The 16,570-nt window shown below is 39.0% G+C and overlaps 1 protein-coding gene across 1 annotated transcript in view; it reads right to left on the bottom strand.

The window, feature by feature from the left end:
* dnah7 (dynein, axonemal, heavy chain 7) overlaps positions 1 to 16,570 on the bottom strand; it is an 86,692-nt gene that overhangs the window by 41,598 nt on the left and 28,524 nt on the right. Inside the window, exons 25-36 of the mRNA XM_034885398.1 lie at positions 16,289 to 16,457; positions 15,945 to 16,047; positions 15,004 to 15,131; positions 14,467 to 14,679; positions 13,467 to 13,565; positions 12,868 to 13,116; positions 11,294 to 11,443; positions 6,440 to 6,622; positions 4,296 to 4,472; positions 3,940 to 4,071; positions 2,375 to 2,596; positions 1,749 to 1,946 (exon numbers count right to left, since the gene is read on the bottom strand). Of these exons, the coding sequence (XP_034741289.1) occupies positions 1,749 to 1,946; positions 2,375 to 2,596; positions 3,940 to 4,071; positions 4,296 to 4,472; positions 6,440 to 6,622; positions 11,294 to 11,443; positions 12,868 to 13,116; positions 13,467 to 13,565; positions 14,467 to 14,679; positions 15,004 to 15,131; positions 15,945 to 16,047; positions 16,289 to 16,457 (2,023 nt within the window). The remainder of the gene's footprint in view (positions 1 to 1,748; positions 1,947 to 2,374; positions 2,597 to 3,939; positions 4,072 to 4,295; positions 4,473 to 6,439; positions 6,623 to 11,293; positions 11,444 to 12,867; positions 13,117 to 13,466; positions 13,566 to 14,466; positions 14,680 to 15,003; positions 15,132 to 15,944; positions 16,048 to 16,288; positions 16,458 to 16,570) is intronic.

Raw genomic sequence — 16,570 nt, 5'->3', positions numbered from 1 at the left:
AATTCAGGTCAGAGTCCATAATTACACCAAGATTTCTGGCTTTGTCTGTTGTTTTTGACATTATCGTTTGAAGCTAAGCGCTGGTTCCTAATCGTTCCTGTTTCACTCCAAAAAGAATCACCTCAGTTTTTTCATTTACCTTAAGAATGTTCCAGTCGTTAGTTTGTTTAATAGACCTAGCCAGTTTTTGTATTGGACTGTGGTCCCTGGGCGACAGGGTTAAGTAGGTTTGTGAATTGTCCGCACAACTATGATAACTTCTGTTTTTATTTTTCATAATCTGAGCCGGTGAAAGCATGTAGATATTAAACAGGATAGGCGCCAGGACGGAGCCTTGGGGAACTCCACACGTCATATCTGTGTACTCAGATGCATAATTACCTATAGACACATAGTAATAAATGTTATTAAGCATAACTTCTGTTGTGGACCGTGACTTTAGATGTCTACTCTACAGAGGAAGAAAGAGGATGGTGTCCTCTCAGTTCCCAACTTAAAACATTATCTTTGGTCTATTGTGTAAAGGCCCCTCCTCACCTGGTTTAGCCCAGATATGTCTGTCTGGCGTGCCTTAGAAAATGCAATGACAGAGCCTTGGTCACTCCATGGTGTTCTTTTTGCCAATACTTCTAACAAACAGCTACACTTTGACCCCGTTATCCCTCAACTTATCAAAACATGGAGATTAGCTGAAACATACTGCCATGTACAGTAGCGTGTAACTGGCACACATTTTATGCATTATTCAACAATACAGCACTCCTGATTGGTGGGAGGCCTATAACCGCACCACAATGGGAACAGATGGGGGTTCAATGTCACTAATAAAGACATCTTTTTCTAACTTACAAAACACATCCTATCTACCATATCCCTCTTTTTTCTTTTACCTTCAATTAAGACCAGCACTCTAGGCATACGGTGTCCCCTAGCAGAGGTCTTATCCGGCAGGGGTCCATCCATCCTATCCGGAAGTTATTTACTATGCAGCCAAAAACCTGTGGTGCTGTATCGAGGCTTTATCATTTCTTGGTGATATCTGGCCGCTTTGGCCTTTCTATTGAGAGGATTTGGGCACACAATTGCCCAGGTCTGAGTATTCATCTTGACTGACAGAATGTATGGTCAAGCATTCCGGAAGTATCACGCAATCCAAACCGTCAGCAGTTTCACTACAATTTTATTTATAGGACACATCTCACCCTTGTGAAAGTGCATCGCATGACAATAATTCAGCCCTTTATGCACTTTCTACATATCTTCACATGATCTGAGATTGCTCTCCTGTTGGTCAGTTCCGGAACAATAATGCTTCCAAAATATCTGCCCTGGTTAATGATATTGTACCTGTTATTGTCAATGTTTTGATTCTGAATCATATCTTCAGCTCTCTTTAGCCAATCAGCTGTTTTTCAATGGTTGTCCTACCTAGCATGCTTGTCTTTTATTATGCTTTTATTATTTTAATCTCTTTTATTACTATTATGCCCCATTATGTTGTCGAAGCTGGACGGTAATAGCATGTGGTTATGAGTTGCTGATCAGGATTGGGAAATCAAACTGGACAGTTTTATTTTTCTGTTTGGTCACTCCCCAAAATGTTAAGTAGCTACTGCTAATAAAATCTGCTGGAGATGGTGGTGCATATGCATCATTCTTACCTCAAGTTCCTTTCTGCTCAATGCAAAATAACTTTTCCAATTGTTATATTAATAATAATTAAAAAAAACATATGGCAAACAACTCACTGTAGTGTAGACACTCTTGCCAGTACCGGTGGGGCCAATGAATATAGTGGGCTTTTGGTGGGTGACGAGGAGCTCCATCAGTGCCGTGTAGCGTACCGTGTTCTCAGTGGGCACAATGATCTCATTGAACTGCATGTCTTTGCATAGTGGGGGAGAGGACTTTAGCTCATCTGTCCACAGCTCCCACCTGCCCGGACCCTAAAGAGTATTTATTTAAAAATAAAAAAGGGTTAAGAGATATTTAAGACGATTTTGCTCAGACTCAACCAAAAAAAACAAAGGGACCACCTAATATTGGACAAATATTATCTAGTCTTATACTGTAGGTAAAAACATATGACAACACGGAGCACACACAATTTGTCTATCTTGTCAGACTTAAACAATACAGATGTTTGTTGTCAGTAATTGTAGTAATGATGGTGCAAACAAAACTACTTTTGTATAACTATTTGTATTCTTTACTGTGACACTAATATGTTAGGTTTTGGTGCCATTCTTAACTACAAATATCACAACACAAATCAAACTTCTCAAAGCTTTTTCCATAAGCAGCTAAAGGAGTATTTAAAGAAGTAAGTCACACATCCATCAAGTAAGAAAAACAAGCTCAGAGGCAGCCCTACCTCTTTAATGAAGCGATATTGGTAGATAGTTCCGTCACTGGGCATAGGCACTGTGAGCTGTTTAGGTGGTGCATTGACACTGGCCAGAATGCCGTGGCAGGCACGGGTATCATCACTTAAAGGGCCGTCCAGTACCTCCCTGACCACAGCATCAAACTTTAGCCGGCCTGAATCGTCACAGCTAGCACCCACTGACCACACCAGGCAGAACACAAAGATGCCCTGTGTAATAGGAAAGGACACCATCACAAAAATTATTATTTGTGTATATAATGGGCATCAATTAGTACATGGTGGCAACGCATTTTTCATAATGTTATTTCGATATTTTTCTACGGTACTTATTTATTAAACTGTAAGCCAAAATGGACAAACACATGTCGTTTGTAGGGAAAAAATATATGTAAAGATGTAAATAGATACACACACACAAAAACAGAAGTCAAACATCAAAAATCCCTGAGTAGAGATAGGGTTTGCAGTCAAAAATATCATTGGCAAGGTTTGCAATGATTGAACTAATTAAAATGTACATGTAAATGTCTCAACCAATCACTTCATGAGGCAAACAACTGAATCCACATAGGAGAGATTTCTTTGTTGGGGGAAAAACAGCAGGAATAGTAAAGGAATTGGAAATGGCCTATCATGAGGCTGCTAAGCCTCATGATAGCTCATGCTGTTAAAAGGCTGATTAATTCAACACTTTGATAATGACTGGCTGAGAAACATGGGAGAGAGGGTTGAAAGGCATTCATCAGTGCAGCGTGCCACAGGGGGATAATAGCAGTGCTTTCAAAAGACAGGATTCAGAGGCAAAAAAATAAATTGGAAATCAGGCAGGGGGCAGAGGAAAGGGCTCATCTGCTAAAACTTTTCCACTCTTTGGGTTTACTGTTTGCTTAAAGAAATCATTTTTTGGATGTGTGTTTATGGAGCAATGCAACGGATACCACAATGGCCAATGCCAAAGTTAATTTTTGTGTTTTTCAGTTCACAGCTTAAGCTGAGAGCTCATTGTTTTGATGCAAGAATGCAGAGGTAACAGCAGTCTGACTTAAGCTGAAAATAACACAATCAAACTACACATTATAGGGATGCATCCAATTTCTTTCAAATATTAGTACTAATGTGACAATTTCATTAAATTTGTAAGGGAATTAGGCATTCTCACAATTTGGGAACTAGTTAGAGGGGAAAACTGAAGTTAGGAAGGGTCATAACCTCTATATGAAGTAAGGATAGAATTTGCATTATTGGTCTGTCAGCCTGTTGCAATGATAGCCTGTGTTGGGTCATGCATGGCCATCGTCCCCTGTAATTTTTCAGTGTATCTGACACCACTGACTCTTGTAAGTCCCCATCATGATAGAGAGCTGCCTTCTTTCACAGACTTCCTGTTTTCTTTTGCCATTCAGCCTAGCAAACCAAGTTACTTGATACTATGATAATAATAATAGCTATACTATGTACTATATACGTGCTATATAATAGTAGTAGTAGTAGTAGTAGTAGTGGTAATAGCAGTAGTAGTAGTAGTACTAGTAGTGGGTGTGTAGACAAACCTCCAGCCAGGAGCAAATATCTTTTTCATTCATTCTCTTGATCTTCGCCTGGTCATGAAACTCATCCATCATACAGTCCATAAGATTCATCAGGGACTTGACTAGATTGGCATCAGATGTTGGGGACAGCTCCTTGAAGCAAAAACAAACAACACACATTAAAACTCCAACAGAAGTGATGTCAGAACATACGTACTACAGGACTCAAGTCAATAAAAAGTTAGTTTAGTTGAATAAACACTGTTGTCTGACACTAAAAAATAATATATTTATATTGTTGCATTTTTTTAGATGAAAAAATCCCTTTGAGTAAAATAAGCTAGACAAGAAACTATTTCCAGAGGATGGTTGAACACCTTGGTGGCCTTTCGAATGAGCTGTAGGCAGGCTGGCAGTATGCGGTCAAATAGGGCAGTGATGAGATCTTTGTTTTCAGCATTGACTGTGGCGGGCAGGGTATTGAGCCAAGACAGCATAAGGGGCCGCCAGCCAAGCATGTGAGGCTCCATGTAGATCATGCCACAGCGAGACACCTGCCACAAACATACTGTATATTATATCTGAAAACACACATCTAAACCAGTGGTACGTATCATAAAAACAATCAATTTATAACAACAGTTCTTCTAAATGCAGTATATATCCTAACTAATGAGCAAACCAAGCTAACCAGTACCCAAAATGCAATACTGTAAACTAGATGTGGACATGCAGTGCAGGTGAGCATTCTAGAGGGGTTGTTGTCCCAATTTGTTTGAATATTGTAACATTTATGGAGTTCATCCCAATAGTTGCATCATATCCTTTATACTGTATACTTTATACTTTATACTTTATTCTGTAAGTGGGTGTGTGCTGCATACAGTATGTGATATAATGTCTAATGAATACCTGATGACTACATTACAACTTGTTTCTAAAGAGAAGGTTTTGATGAGATCCCATAGCTCCAAGTCCCACTTAAGGAATAGCTTCAGGAAAGAGTGCAGATAAAGTTAGAACAAAGAAGAAATATGAGCAGAGGGTGAAGGCATAATGTATGAGCTGTAGCCAAGAGATGTGCAGATATGATAGGAGAGGAAAAAAGAAAAGTAATGTTTTAAGATAGTATATGAAGGGAGAAATAACTTAGAGAATAACTTTCATAGACAAAGAGAGTAAGAGAAGAACAATGAAAAGAAAAAAGGGAAAGAGAGATCAACAGTGCACAAAATTGATCCTGCACAATACAGAGGAGTTCTCTTTCGTGATGCCTCTGCATTCAGCTTAATAAAAGGAACATATGCCAAGCTATAGAGAATCACACATACAATTCTGCATAATGAAAAAGTAGAGCCAGGGAGAAGCAAAGGTATTCTCTCAAGGCATCTATGTATTGCAGTCAAGCCTTTGTTACTGCCTATAGCAAATAACCCTATGGACAAGTATAATTACAAAAAAATACATTGTCATATAGCCTACAGCAAAATATCTTTACATTGATTGAAATCGATTAAAAAGCAATGGAGAGGTGTTAGCAAAGTTTGACTACATTTATTTAGTAGTCTATGCTGGATATTTCCTTTGTAACACCTGCAAAAATACCTGGGGGGCGGGATAGCATGTACACGCCAAGTAGTATGCCCTCCTGGTGAATGTTATCAGTGGCTTGTAAAAAGAAGTAGCTGGTGACACTACAGGCTTAGCACGTGGCTGTCTGCCCTTAACCCGAGCCAACAGCAGAGGTAACAGTGAATATACTAACTGTACTGCAAAGGTAACTGGATATTCCAAAATCAGAGAAAGGTGAGGAAATTTTAAAAAATTAAATTCATCTATTGCCAATTTGCATGTTACATGACCTCAGTTGGGTATGAAAGGAGATAAAACAGCGGCAAAAAGGCAGGGTAGTAAGTCCTGGAATGGCTAAATGCATTAATATATTTTTAAATAAAAGTCAATCAAAAAAAAGCAGTAAGTGAACTAACAGACTTTCAAATTGAGTACTTCCTTGTGAATGTCTGAGCTTAATAACATTCATTACACCCATCTGACACTTTCATGAAGATTAAGCAGACTAAATGTGATCTGAAAATACTGAGTCAAGGATGTAATCTATAAAACCCACAAATAGTTTATACAGTTTATTTCTTTTTTGACAAACTCTTCAATGTTTGGATAGAGCAGACAGCACCAGGGTATGCCCACTGAGATGAATACTACAGATTGTGTGTAATGAAGACAGGCATGAAGGGCATCACGAGCAAAAGCTTCTGTGTAATTGAAAGGATGATGAGATGATGTGGAAGGAATGATGGCATGTATTCCAAAATATGGTCAGAACCAGTGTTGCACAATGTTACGGTAAGAAAACTACCATCTGTGTACACGAATTGTTCCTTTCTAAATGACAACAGTAAGGGATCCTTCTTTTCTCAACTATAGACTGGAAACTGCAACTAAATGGGAAAGCAGGGTACACTGTCATGAAACCCTTAATCAAAGTAAAGGTGCTTCTCACCGTGGCTGGCGATGCCACCTCCAGGTCCATGGGCTCAAAGATGAGGCTCATTTGTGGTGACATCTGAATTATCTCACCGCTCATCAGACACAGCTTCTTGTTGTCGTCGAGTACTGTGTTCATGTTCTCGATCCAAACGGCATCCACTGGGCCGTCAAAGATAAGCCACTTTCTGTCGGGGCTCTGAGAGAAGACAGAATAGGATTTCTTACACCTCAACATATATAGCACAATTAAAAAAAGAAAGGTTACAAGCGATCCCAATATAGTTCACACTAGTGGCCTTTGACAGATTGAAGAGATGGGTTGGATGGATGGAAGATTAGAGAAATGCCCCTAGGTTTTTGCAAAGGGCGCACACTATGCTTGTTACACACACACAGGGAAGTTCTGCAGCACACACACAGAAAAAAATATTATGGTTCAAATCCGCCATCATAATAGCAATGCACAAAGGTACAAGGGCGCATGTTTTTTAAAGGGAATGGGAGATGACACTTTGGTTGGTTTATTGCATGTTACGCCCAAAACACACCTATGAATTAATGAAGACACCAAGTACAACCCTTTTGAACCATGCGCCTGGCGCACAGCTCCTTTTTCCCGCCGTCAAACTAGCAAAAGTGGATTTGGACACGCCCTAAATGCACCTGCACCCTTCACTTCATACTTCATAGACAGAGATGGGAAGTAACGAAGTACAAATACTTCGTAACTGTACTCAAGTAGATTTTTCTGATATTTTTACTTTACTTTACTATTTATTTTTGTGGCGACTTTTTACTTCTACTCCTTACATTTTAACACAAATATCGGTACTTTTTACTCCTTATATTTTACAAAATTGGCTCGTTACTTTAGTTTTGTACAAGAGGTTGTCATGTCGGACAATAGTGCGGACACGCGCCATACACCGCGAGCGGGTGCGCGCGCCACACGGAGAAAAAAGTGAGAGAAATGAAAAGGAGACAAGCTGTCCGCAGGATAACCAGCTGAGATTGTGTGTGTGCCTCTTTGAAAACTGTAAGTCGTATAACTCATGTTGTCAGTTCACTTAAGCCTGTTATTGGTCTGTAGTTCTTCACATTTAAAGTAAGTTAGCTAGTGGTTTTGGTGTGTTCTTCAGCTGTTGAACCAGGTTGAACGTTGGTCTTAATGAAGCATCAACACTTTTTTTTTTGTTTTTTTTTACCGAACTTCAGATACTGTAGTTCAGTTGACAAGTGGATGGAAACTTAGCTAGAGAGAAGTTGTCTCCGTCTGTTTAACAGACACACCTGGGGCCAAGTTGGACACCAGAATCAGCTTTAATCCAGTCCTAATTCTCAACTTTCACATCATTTCACTGGAGTTATCCTTATAATGGTTTACGTCATCAATACCATATTCAATCTAAATGGATGGGAATACATCTACTATACGTTGCATTTGACGCACGACTAAGACAACTCAACAGATTCAGCATTCTGCATTAATTTACAGCAAATCACTGAGGCTTGATGGCACTAACTAACTAACGTTAGCACATAGTAGTATGGATGGTGTCAACGTTAGCACATAGTAGTATGGATGGTGTTAACGTTAGCACATAGTAGTATGGATGGTGTTAACGTTAGCATATAGTAGTATGGATGGAAACATGATTGAAAATGAAGAAAACAGCAAGACATTCCCATCATCCTCAGCCTTATCTGAGAGAGATGTTTGAGACAGAAGGCATCAAGAAGGACTCCTGGCCAATGTGCTGGGGAACTTCTTCATTAATGTCTGTTTAGTCATTCATATTTTAATCCTTTATTTTATTTCCAGAAGCCGTATTTGAGCACACACATAAATGTAGATTCATTTTTATGTTAGGGGGAAGATAAAAAATAAAAACTGGATCTGTGAATTCTCACAGAATCATAACTGAATTCATATCTTGCTAATAAGTCGGAATCTTATTAACCTGGAGTCCCAGTCTCTGTCATAATAATCATATATGTTATGTTTTAGGCCTATTGGCAGACATCCATTTAAAATGTAGCCATTGCCACATAAAGACCGTGTCCTCCATGTCCACTGTAGTGTCTCAGCGTCTCTCTAGTAACGTCTGTGTGGTTCAGGTAGCTTTTGCAAGGCTACTTTTACTTTTATACTTTAAGTAAATTTCCAAGCCTGTACTTTGTTACTTTTACTTGAGTAAAGAAGTTTAATCAGTACTTCCACTTTTACCGGAGTATTTTTTAACACAAGTATCTGTACTTCTACTTAAGTACGGAAAGTGAGTACTTTTGCCATCTCTGTTCATAGATAAACCTTTTTTGCCCCTTCAAGGCTAAAATTTAGAGTTTAGAAGAAGAGCTTAAAAGTGCAGGAAAACGCTCCTGTTCTACCACTTGGTTTATAAAGACAGTGCCTGTATCCTTCACTCACATGCATACACTGTCTTTATTACTTTGTTCCTCACTAATATAAAACCCTGTGCATATTTTCAAGGCTATGAAAGAACTCCTTTAGGTCTACATTGTAATCTAAGCGAAGAATGTTTGCTAAATGAATGAAATTAACACCTACATTGTCATAATGGGGGTTGACAACAAGCTTCAATTCTCCAGTTAAATGGGCTGGCAAGAGCTGTGCTTTAAATTGATTTGTTGTAATATAAACAAATGGAAGATGCCTGGGCTGTGGCCATCTGGTGCTTGTGAAGAAAGTGAGTATACTGTAATGTGATGATGTGACAGAGAGAGAAAGCGCTTGGCACTGGGGGGGGGAAATCCCATTATGTATGCAGAGACTTTTACACACTACACTGCAGCTGACTCCAGATTAGCACACAAAAATTTGTTTAGTAAAATGTGATGCAGAAAAAAAGAGAGGAAAATCACTTTTTTCCAACTGAATTAAAACAAGTCTTGTTCTCGTTTTCTATATTCATCAGTTTACCGCCTCAACTGTCATAACCCCCTCACACTCCTTATTCACTGAGAACTAAAAAAACAATTTGTAAAATGACAACTTTATATACCGAGCCAATTTTTTAAATGACACGTTCATTTGGAAACAATTTGAGAATAGGGCAAACAAATGATTTTCCATTATGGCATGCCTCCATGCACTGCCATGTGTAAATTGTCTGCCCATGTGTCTAGTGTGTGGACATGAATGAAAGACCATAATTAAAGATCTAAATTTAACAAGACAGCAGAATGTGTCTTTTGTTTACCCTGTCACTGCACCTCTCTCTACCAGCTTGAAATCAATTGGAATGTAATGCCTATTGTACAGTAATTCATCCGGAACTCTGAGACTGAGGAGATCATAATGCAACTAAGTCTGATCTTCTCGTTTTACAGTTCCATATAACATAATACATATGAGTACATTGCACCTTTTGGCCACATCCAAATATGCCAAAAGTGCAATATGCTTTAAGGACTTAACCTGTAGGAAGACATAGCATTTGGTCGCCTTAATGTATATTTTGAGCAGACATTGTTTACGTCTCTCCTACAAGCGCATCAGTCAAGACTGTTCTGAAACCATTTATTGTGGAATAAAGTTTCAGGTCAACAGTTTTGAACGTAATGAATGTCTGTCTGACATCTCATTTCATCTTAAATTTGGATGAAAATTCTAAAATAAAAGCCTTAATCAAACTCATTTTAGGATCCATTAGCAGACATGGAGTCTGTTTCTGTTTATTTTTTTCTTGATAGTGACTACAAACAGTATGGTATTTGGCTGTGCTGTGCATGACCACAATATCGTATGTATTGTAGGCCAAAATTGACTTTTGGTCATAGTGCTCCCCTCTGGCAACAGGAAAACCGCCTTATGTGACAAACATTATCCCATTTACATGAAACTTATAATGTGTGGTCTACATGTAATACTGAGCCACCCCCTATACTTTAACCACATCCATGTACTTAGGCCACGCCCCCTTTATGTCTTTTGAACTTGTTAGAAGTGATGCTTAAATTTTAACTACATTTCAGAAGAAAGACAGTATTTTGCCCAAAATAACAAAAAGGATTATAACACTGAAGTGTCTAAATGTTGCAGATATTTTTTGTGATACTTTTATGATTTTTTTTTTGGAGGATACTTGTGTTTTATCTGTTTAACTGATTTTGTGTAAAGCACTTTGAATTGCCCTGTTGCTGAAATTTGCAATACAAATAAAGCTGCCTTGACTTGCCTTGCCTTTATCATTTAAAAAATATTACTTGTTTTTTAAACATAACAGAATAGACAAAAAGCATGAAGTGTGCAGATCCTGCTTACTTATATACTGTAGTTGTAGTACTCTTGTAATTTGACACAGTGAAGCCTAAAAAATAAATACATTTGAAATAGGACACTGGGTCTTTTGCATTGTTTGGTCTCTGTTTTTGGATTCCTAAATGAGAAGAAATGATTTCCATTTGTTTGGGCAGATTAAATGACTTTACCACAGTCTCAAGAGGATTTGGGTATAAAATGATGGTTTTGGTCAAGGTCAACATTTGAAGCTATTATTTGTAAACATATACAGTATTAGGCACACGGAAAGCTATGGAAGCCAATGGGAGGTGTTACATCCCCTGCTTAATATAATATTCCATGCTGTAAAAACCGAGATAAAGGGCAAATTAGGGTTTGTGCAGCATAAAATATTACATGAATATGAAAATTGGACCACATTATACTGGATTGCCTTGTATCTAAAAAAGGAACAGGTGGTGTGAAACTAACCTTCATCTGTATGAGGGTGTGAAGGAGAATGTTGATTCAGTGACATGCTTCTTTACACACAATACTATGTTTGTTTGATTGTATCTCAACCTAAAAACTGCGGTACATCTGCTGTACGAGCAGCCATCTTACCTGAGAGGAAGCAAAGGTTCTGTAGCTGATGGCAAGGATGCCATCCGACCACTCATGAGAGATAGGGTCAAACTGGCCATACAGCTGGCCCATGGTGATGGATTTGGGATTGATAACTGTGATCTGCACCTGGTTCTCATCCATCAACCCCTGGTGTAACAACCAAAGGCACACAACAGACATACAGATTATACAAAGAACTCAATACACATATACATATACATATACAGTGAATAAATACACCGAATAATTCTTTACTTCACAGGTAAAGACGCAGCAAAGGTAAGCATGGAGAGCCACTGATTTCATTAACTTGTCCGCACCAAGACTTATGAATTGCTTAGAAGATTACTGTCTGTGTGAAAGGACTTCTAGGAACTGAGAAAGATAAGCGAAAACGTCAAGAAACGACTTTTCAAACAATGTGTCACTTTGAGTTAAAAACAATGAAAAAAGCAAACTGCTGGAAAAAAAAGAACAAACACAAGAGCAGAGAGAAGGAGAAGGGAGTTGGACATGATCAGTGGACGGGCAGCTGCGAGGATGACGATGATAAATGTGGCATTCCCAGGCGCTCCATCAGTAGTCCTTCATCTGTCTCCTTGGTGGGATGCCTCTCAGCCCTCTCAACCATGTAAATACAACAAGCTAGTTCTGCTCCTCTCTGTGAGATCGATAACTACTAAACAAAGACTACAGCTCTGACAAATTGGATGGATGTGTTTACTCTGAAAAAAGCATGTAGCTCAGATAAGCCTTGGATACTGAGTGTAACATATTTTTACTTGACATGAAAGGTTATATAATTTTTTTTTCTTTTTTTACTGACGGAGCAAGTTCCAGTCACAAGGACTCTGGAAACCCCCCCCCGCAAAATTGTAATACAATGCGTTTAAAGAATGCATGGTTAACCATATGAAAATAATGCTTTTTCCCAAACTGTCTGACAAATTGCCCAGGTGAATACGTGACAGGAACATATTAAATAAGTTGGACCTCAAGGACAACTATGGGAAATGCAACCAAGAAAATAAAGTGGTTTAACTACTGATCAAGACTTAGTGCCACATAATGAATCATGAATTATAGTAAGCTGTAGGGGTGGGACAAAACATTAATTCATGTATGTGTTGTGTGTTTTTTTTTAGATGGATAGAGAGGAAAAGGGGGGGGGGTGAGTGAGGGGAGGACACACAATAAAGGCCCCAGGTCGGATACAAACCTAAGGACTCCTAAGTTCACCCCATTTTTTTATTTAATTTTACCAAAAATTGACCTAAATAGTTATACCTTACTTATAATGTTTTTACGGGATCGCCAACGGCAACTACATCATATCTGTTTCAAGCAAAACAGAGCAAAAGCAAAAAATCCATGTATCGTAAGAGAATCAATCGGAACAAATGCATATCATCCCAGCCCTAGTAAGCTGACTTAAAACTCTGACTCACCCCTTTTCTTCACTTCTGTTATAATATTAATTCAAAATTCCTTCCTTCCAGCTCTTTTTTCTGAATTCTTACTGTCAACACAAGAGTACAGCATCCACCTGAGATCGAAACAGGACATCATACCTTTTCAAAGACGTCATGAAGGGCTGCTGCCAGCACACGGTAGGCGTTGGTCTTGCCTCCAAACGGCTCACCCACCAGCATGAAACCATGCCTCACTATCATCATCTCAAAGATCTGCAGGATTTTCTCAGCAAAGAAATCGGTGAGTTGCAGGTTCATGAGTTGGCAGTTTTCCTTGACGGCCTCCAGCAGGACGCTGTAGTCCCGTTTTGGAAGCTTAACCCCCGGGAAGAGGTCGGAGGTGATACCCTGAAATGGAAAGGAAATGTTGATGGGGAACAGTGAGGGAGGAATCTTAGAGTGGAATGAAGGAACACACGTACTGTTTTACAACAACATACAATGGAAACACACATGCATACTCACATGCACACACGTTTTTATGATAAGAAGCGTGGGGTGAGGACAGTTGATGGACACACATATTTTCAGACACAACCATTTACTCATGCACACACACAAACATACTACTCAAAGAGGCCAAAATTGTCCCTGTGCATTATGGCTCCAAATGGACACACTGGAATTTACATTGGCTCACATTACTTGATGTGTATCGCTCCATTAATCAAGACAGAAAGAACTCCACTCTATCGCACCTCAAATAGCTTCAGATCATGGTCCAGGAACTTGGGCAGATTGACATCAATAATGGATCTCAGGAGTAGGGTGTCTTCATTCTCTTCTGGAAAAGCAAGCTAGGGTGCAACAAGAGAAGAAAAGAAGAAGAGAAAACAGGAGTAAAAAAAAAAGACAACAAAAAGAATGAACAGAGGGAAATAATGAACATAAATGAAATGAGAAGCAGTTGAATTCTGGATGTTTATAAAGAGTTTCACTGTAAAGTCTGTGTGTGCCCCGTGACAATCGCAACCAATTAAATTAAGTAGCTAAATCAGTTAGCAGTTGTAGAGTCTAAATGGAAACTCAGTTTTACCATAGAAACATTTTAAACAGGCAACAGGCTCAATGTCCCTGCTGAGTCAAAAAAATGATATGTTTGCATCAGGTCACCAAAACAGGGGCATATCCGCCGTGTGTATAACAAATGCAGGTGCCTGTTAACTTTCTCTTTGAAAGTCATTCTGACAAGTCTTTTCTTCCTCTCTCACACATCACTGCATTTTTCAAAACAGTTTGTCATATTGTTTTTGGAAAATAAGGAGGTTTGTGATGTTTGTCTGAGAGATTACTAGTGGCATTAAGAAAACTTCAACGGTGAACTGCACACTATCCAAATAGTATAAAAACATTACCAATTATATGTAACCAAACCCTAATTAAAATAAATGTTCTCCCTTTGCATAAAAATGGGAAAATCTATTTTTAAGATGAGGCAAGACATAACACTCCACTATGTGAATGTTTGACTTTTTTTACCTGATCAGCGGTACTGTTGTCAACACCGACTAAGCAAGAATAGAGAAATTGTTGCCATCACAGTTAGTGACTCTTTTTAACATTTGGTTTTTAGTTAAATTATTAAAGATTGTTCTTCTTTATTAAAATGTTTTTTTTCCTGGGAAGAAATTTATATCTAAAACGTCACAATAAGAATGAACAAAACATCCCATCCTATTAAAATGAATGTTGAGATACCTTGAGGTTTCCAGCAGCGGTTAGCACAGACTTAACAGCCCTCATTCCATAGTCGTAGTGATGCTGCATAGACAGCTGCTCCGAACAGAGGCGATAAGTGGCCACAATTTTCACCGACAGGGGCCGTGCAGTCACAAAGCCGCACGAGTATAGCACAATCTCAGCGATCATTGCGTAGTCCGGTACCATCATAGCCACGGTCCTGAACAGAGCCTGGTATAAAGAGATACTTTTGCAGAATGGAAACGAGTACTTCATTTTCAAAAACTCTGAATTGAAGTAGTTTAGACAGTTTGCATTTTTACCCATGCCTGATGTAAAAAAAAAAAACATCAGACATGTTTGGTTACAGGCATAAAACAGGCCTATATTTTGAACTACTTTTGGTCAAGAAAAACAGAATGTAGATTTGCACTGTACTAAAAACCCATCAATTATGTCTATTAATATGCCTCAAACTTTTGCGGTGCACAACTCACAGTATGGATAATTAAAAGAGAAACAACGGCTGTGAAACTAACAGAACTGCTACGGTACCTTGAGATTGTCTGGTAGCTCAGAGCGTCCAGCGTAGCCGGGATTCATTGTAATGAATACAGCACAGGAGGGGTTGAGTTTTAGCTCTGTCCCTTCAAACAGCAGCATCTCAGCATGGGCACAGATTCCTGGACAGATAGATGCAGTAAGATTTAACAGTATGTACTGTATTTAGTGTGTAGTGTGTCCTATGTGCCTTTTTGGAGTTGGATAAAAATAGTTTAAGGGAAGAGTAGTGTCAAAATGTTAGCACTATAATGTGTATACAGTGTGCTCTGGAGACTTTTTTGTAATGAGCACATCCACATTATTATTAATATGCATTATTAGTAGATGACAAATCCACGTGCCCATCAGAGAGATGTCATGGACCTGTGCACCTCAATGCACAAACAAATACTAGGGCTGGGAATCACCAGGCATTAAAATGTGTCACAAGTATAGTATAGTATACACACCTATAGCGTATGTCATGTCATCTTGCTTTTAAATAGCCCCAAATCACTAATTTGCTTAAGGAGTCTTCACAACATACAACACCCTCTAGCCACAATTCAGATAACAAAACATTCCGGGCTAAAACACCACTCTGAAAAATAGTTTTAGCAAAAGTTACACAAAATAAACCTTTTAACTTAGCATTTTCAAACTTTAGTTTGGGGCTAAGAGTGTAACTCCTTTGGCTCTAGCATATTATGACACGAGGCATTTGACAGCCGTAGCACACATAGGACACACTGCCTTGCTCCGTTGAACAAAACTGTGCTTGAAGTTCTGCTGGCCAGCCTATAAAATTGCTTAAGCACCATGTTGCAGCTCTTTGTAGTCTAAAACCTGTTGTTTTTTTACTGGTGGGTTTCTGGTATACTGCCAGCTTTTGCAAAGACCAAAGGGATGGAAAGCCAGAAAAAAAGAAAAACAATAAAAAACACTGCACAAACCTCTTTGTATGGTGAGAATCTGTTGAGCAACCACAGACAGCACCTCCAGGTCAATGCGGTTAAACTCATCAAAGCAAGCCCAAGCTCCGCAGGACAAAAGGCCCTGGCACAAGCAGACACAATTTATTAATACATATTTAAATAGCAAGTGGGAACAGGTTTAGCCTGAGAATGTGAGAGCTATTTTAGTATGGCAACAAGGAATATCTAGGATAACAAGTTGCACTAGTGTGTAGGAAAGAGGCTTCTTGGTGTGTATCAGTTCTCAGCTGCGTGTGAGAGTTACAGTTTGGATTACCGGGGTGACTAGTAATTTTAATTTATGGTGAGAGAACTATACTCACTTTGAAGAACTTGCCCAGGGCAATGTAGTCCAGTCCATCAGAGCAGTTGAAGACCACACACTGCTTGGCCACAGCTTTGGCCAAGTCTTTGGTTGTCTCAGTTTTTCCTGTACCAGCCGGGCCCTCAGGGGCACCTCCCAAATGGAGGGAGAGGGCACCAAACAAAGTGCTGAAGTACGAGTAAAAGACAGGAGAAAACTTGTAACAAATGATGGCTTGTCAGTGATGAATGTGATGAAGTGATTCCTCACAGTATTATATATACATATATACACTATATAT

This window comes from Etheostoma cragini, chromosome 11 (assembly GCF_013103735.1).
Source record: "Etheostoma cragini isolate CJK2018 chromosome 11, CSU_Ecrag_1.0, whole genome shotgun sequence".
NCBI lineage: Eukaryota > Metazoa > Chordata > Actinopteri > Perciformes > Percidae > Etheostoma > Etheostoma cragini.
Note: the sequence above shows the minus strand (reverse complement) of the source record. Positions and strands in the feature narration are given on the sequence as shown.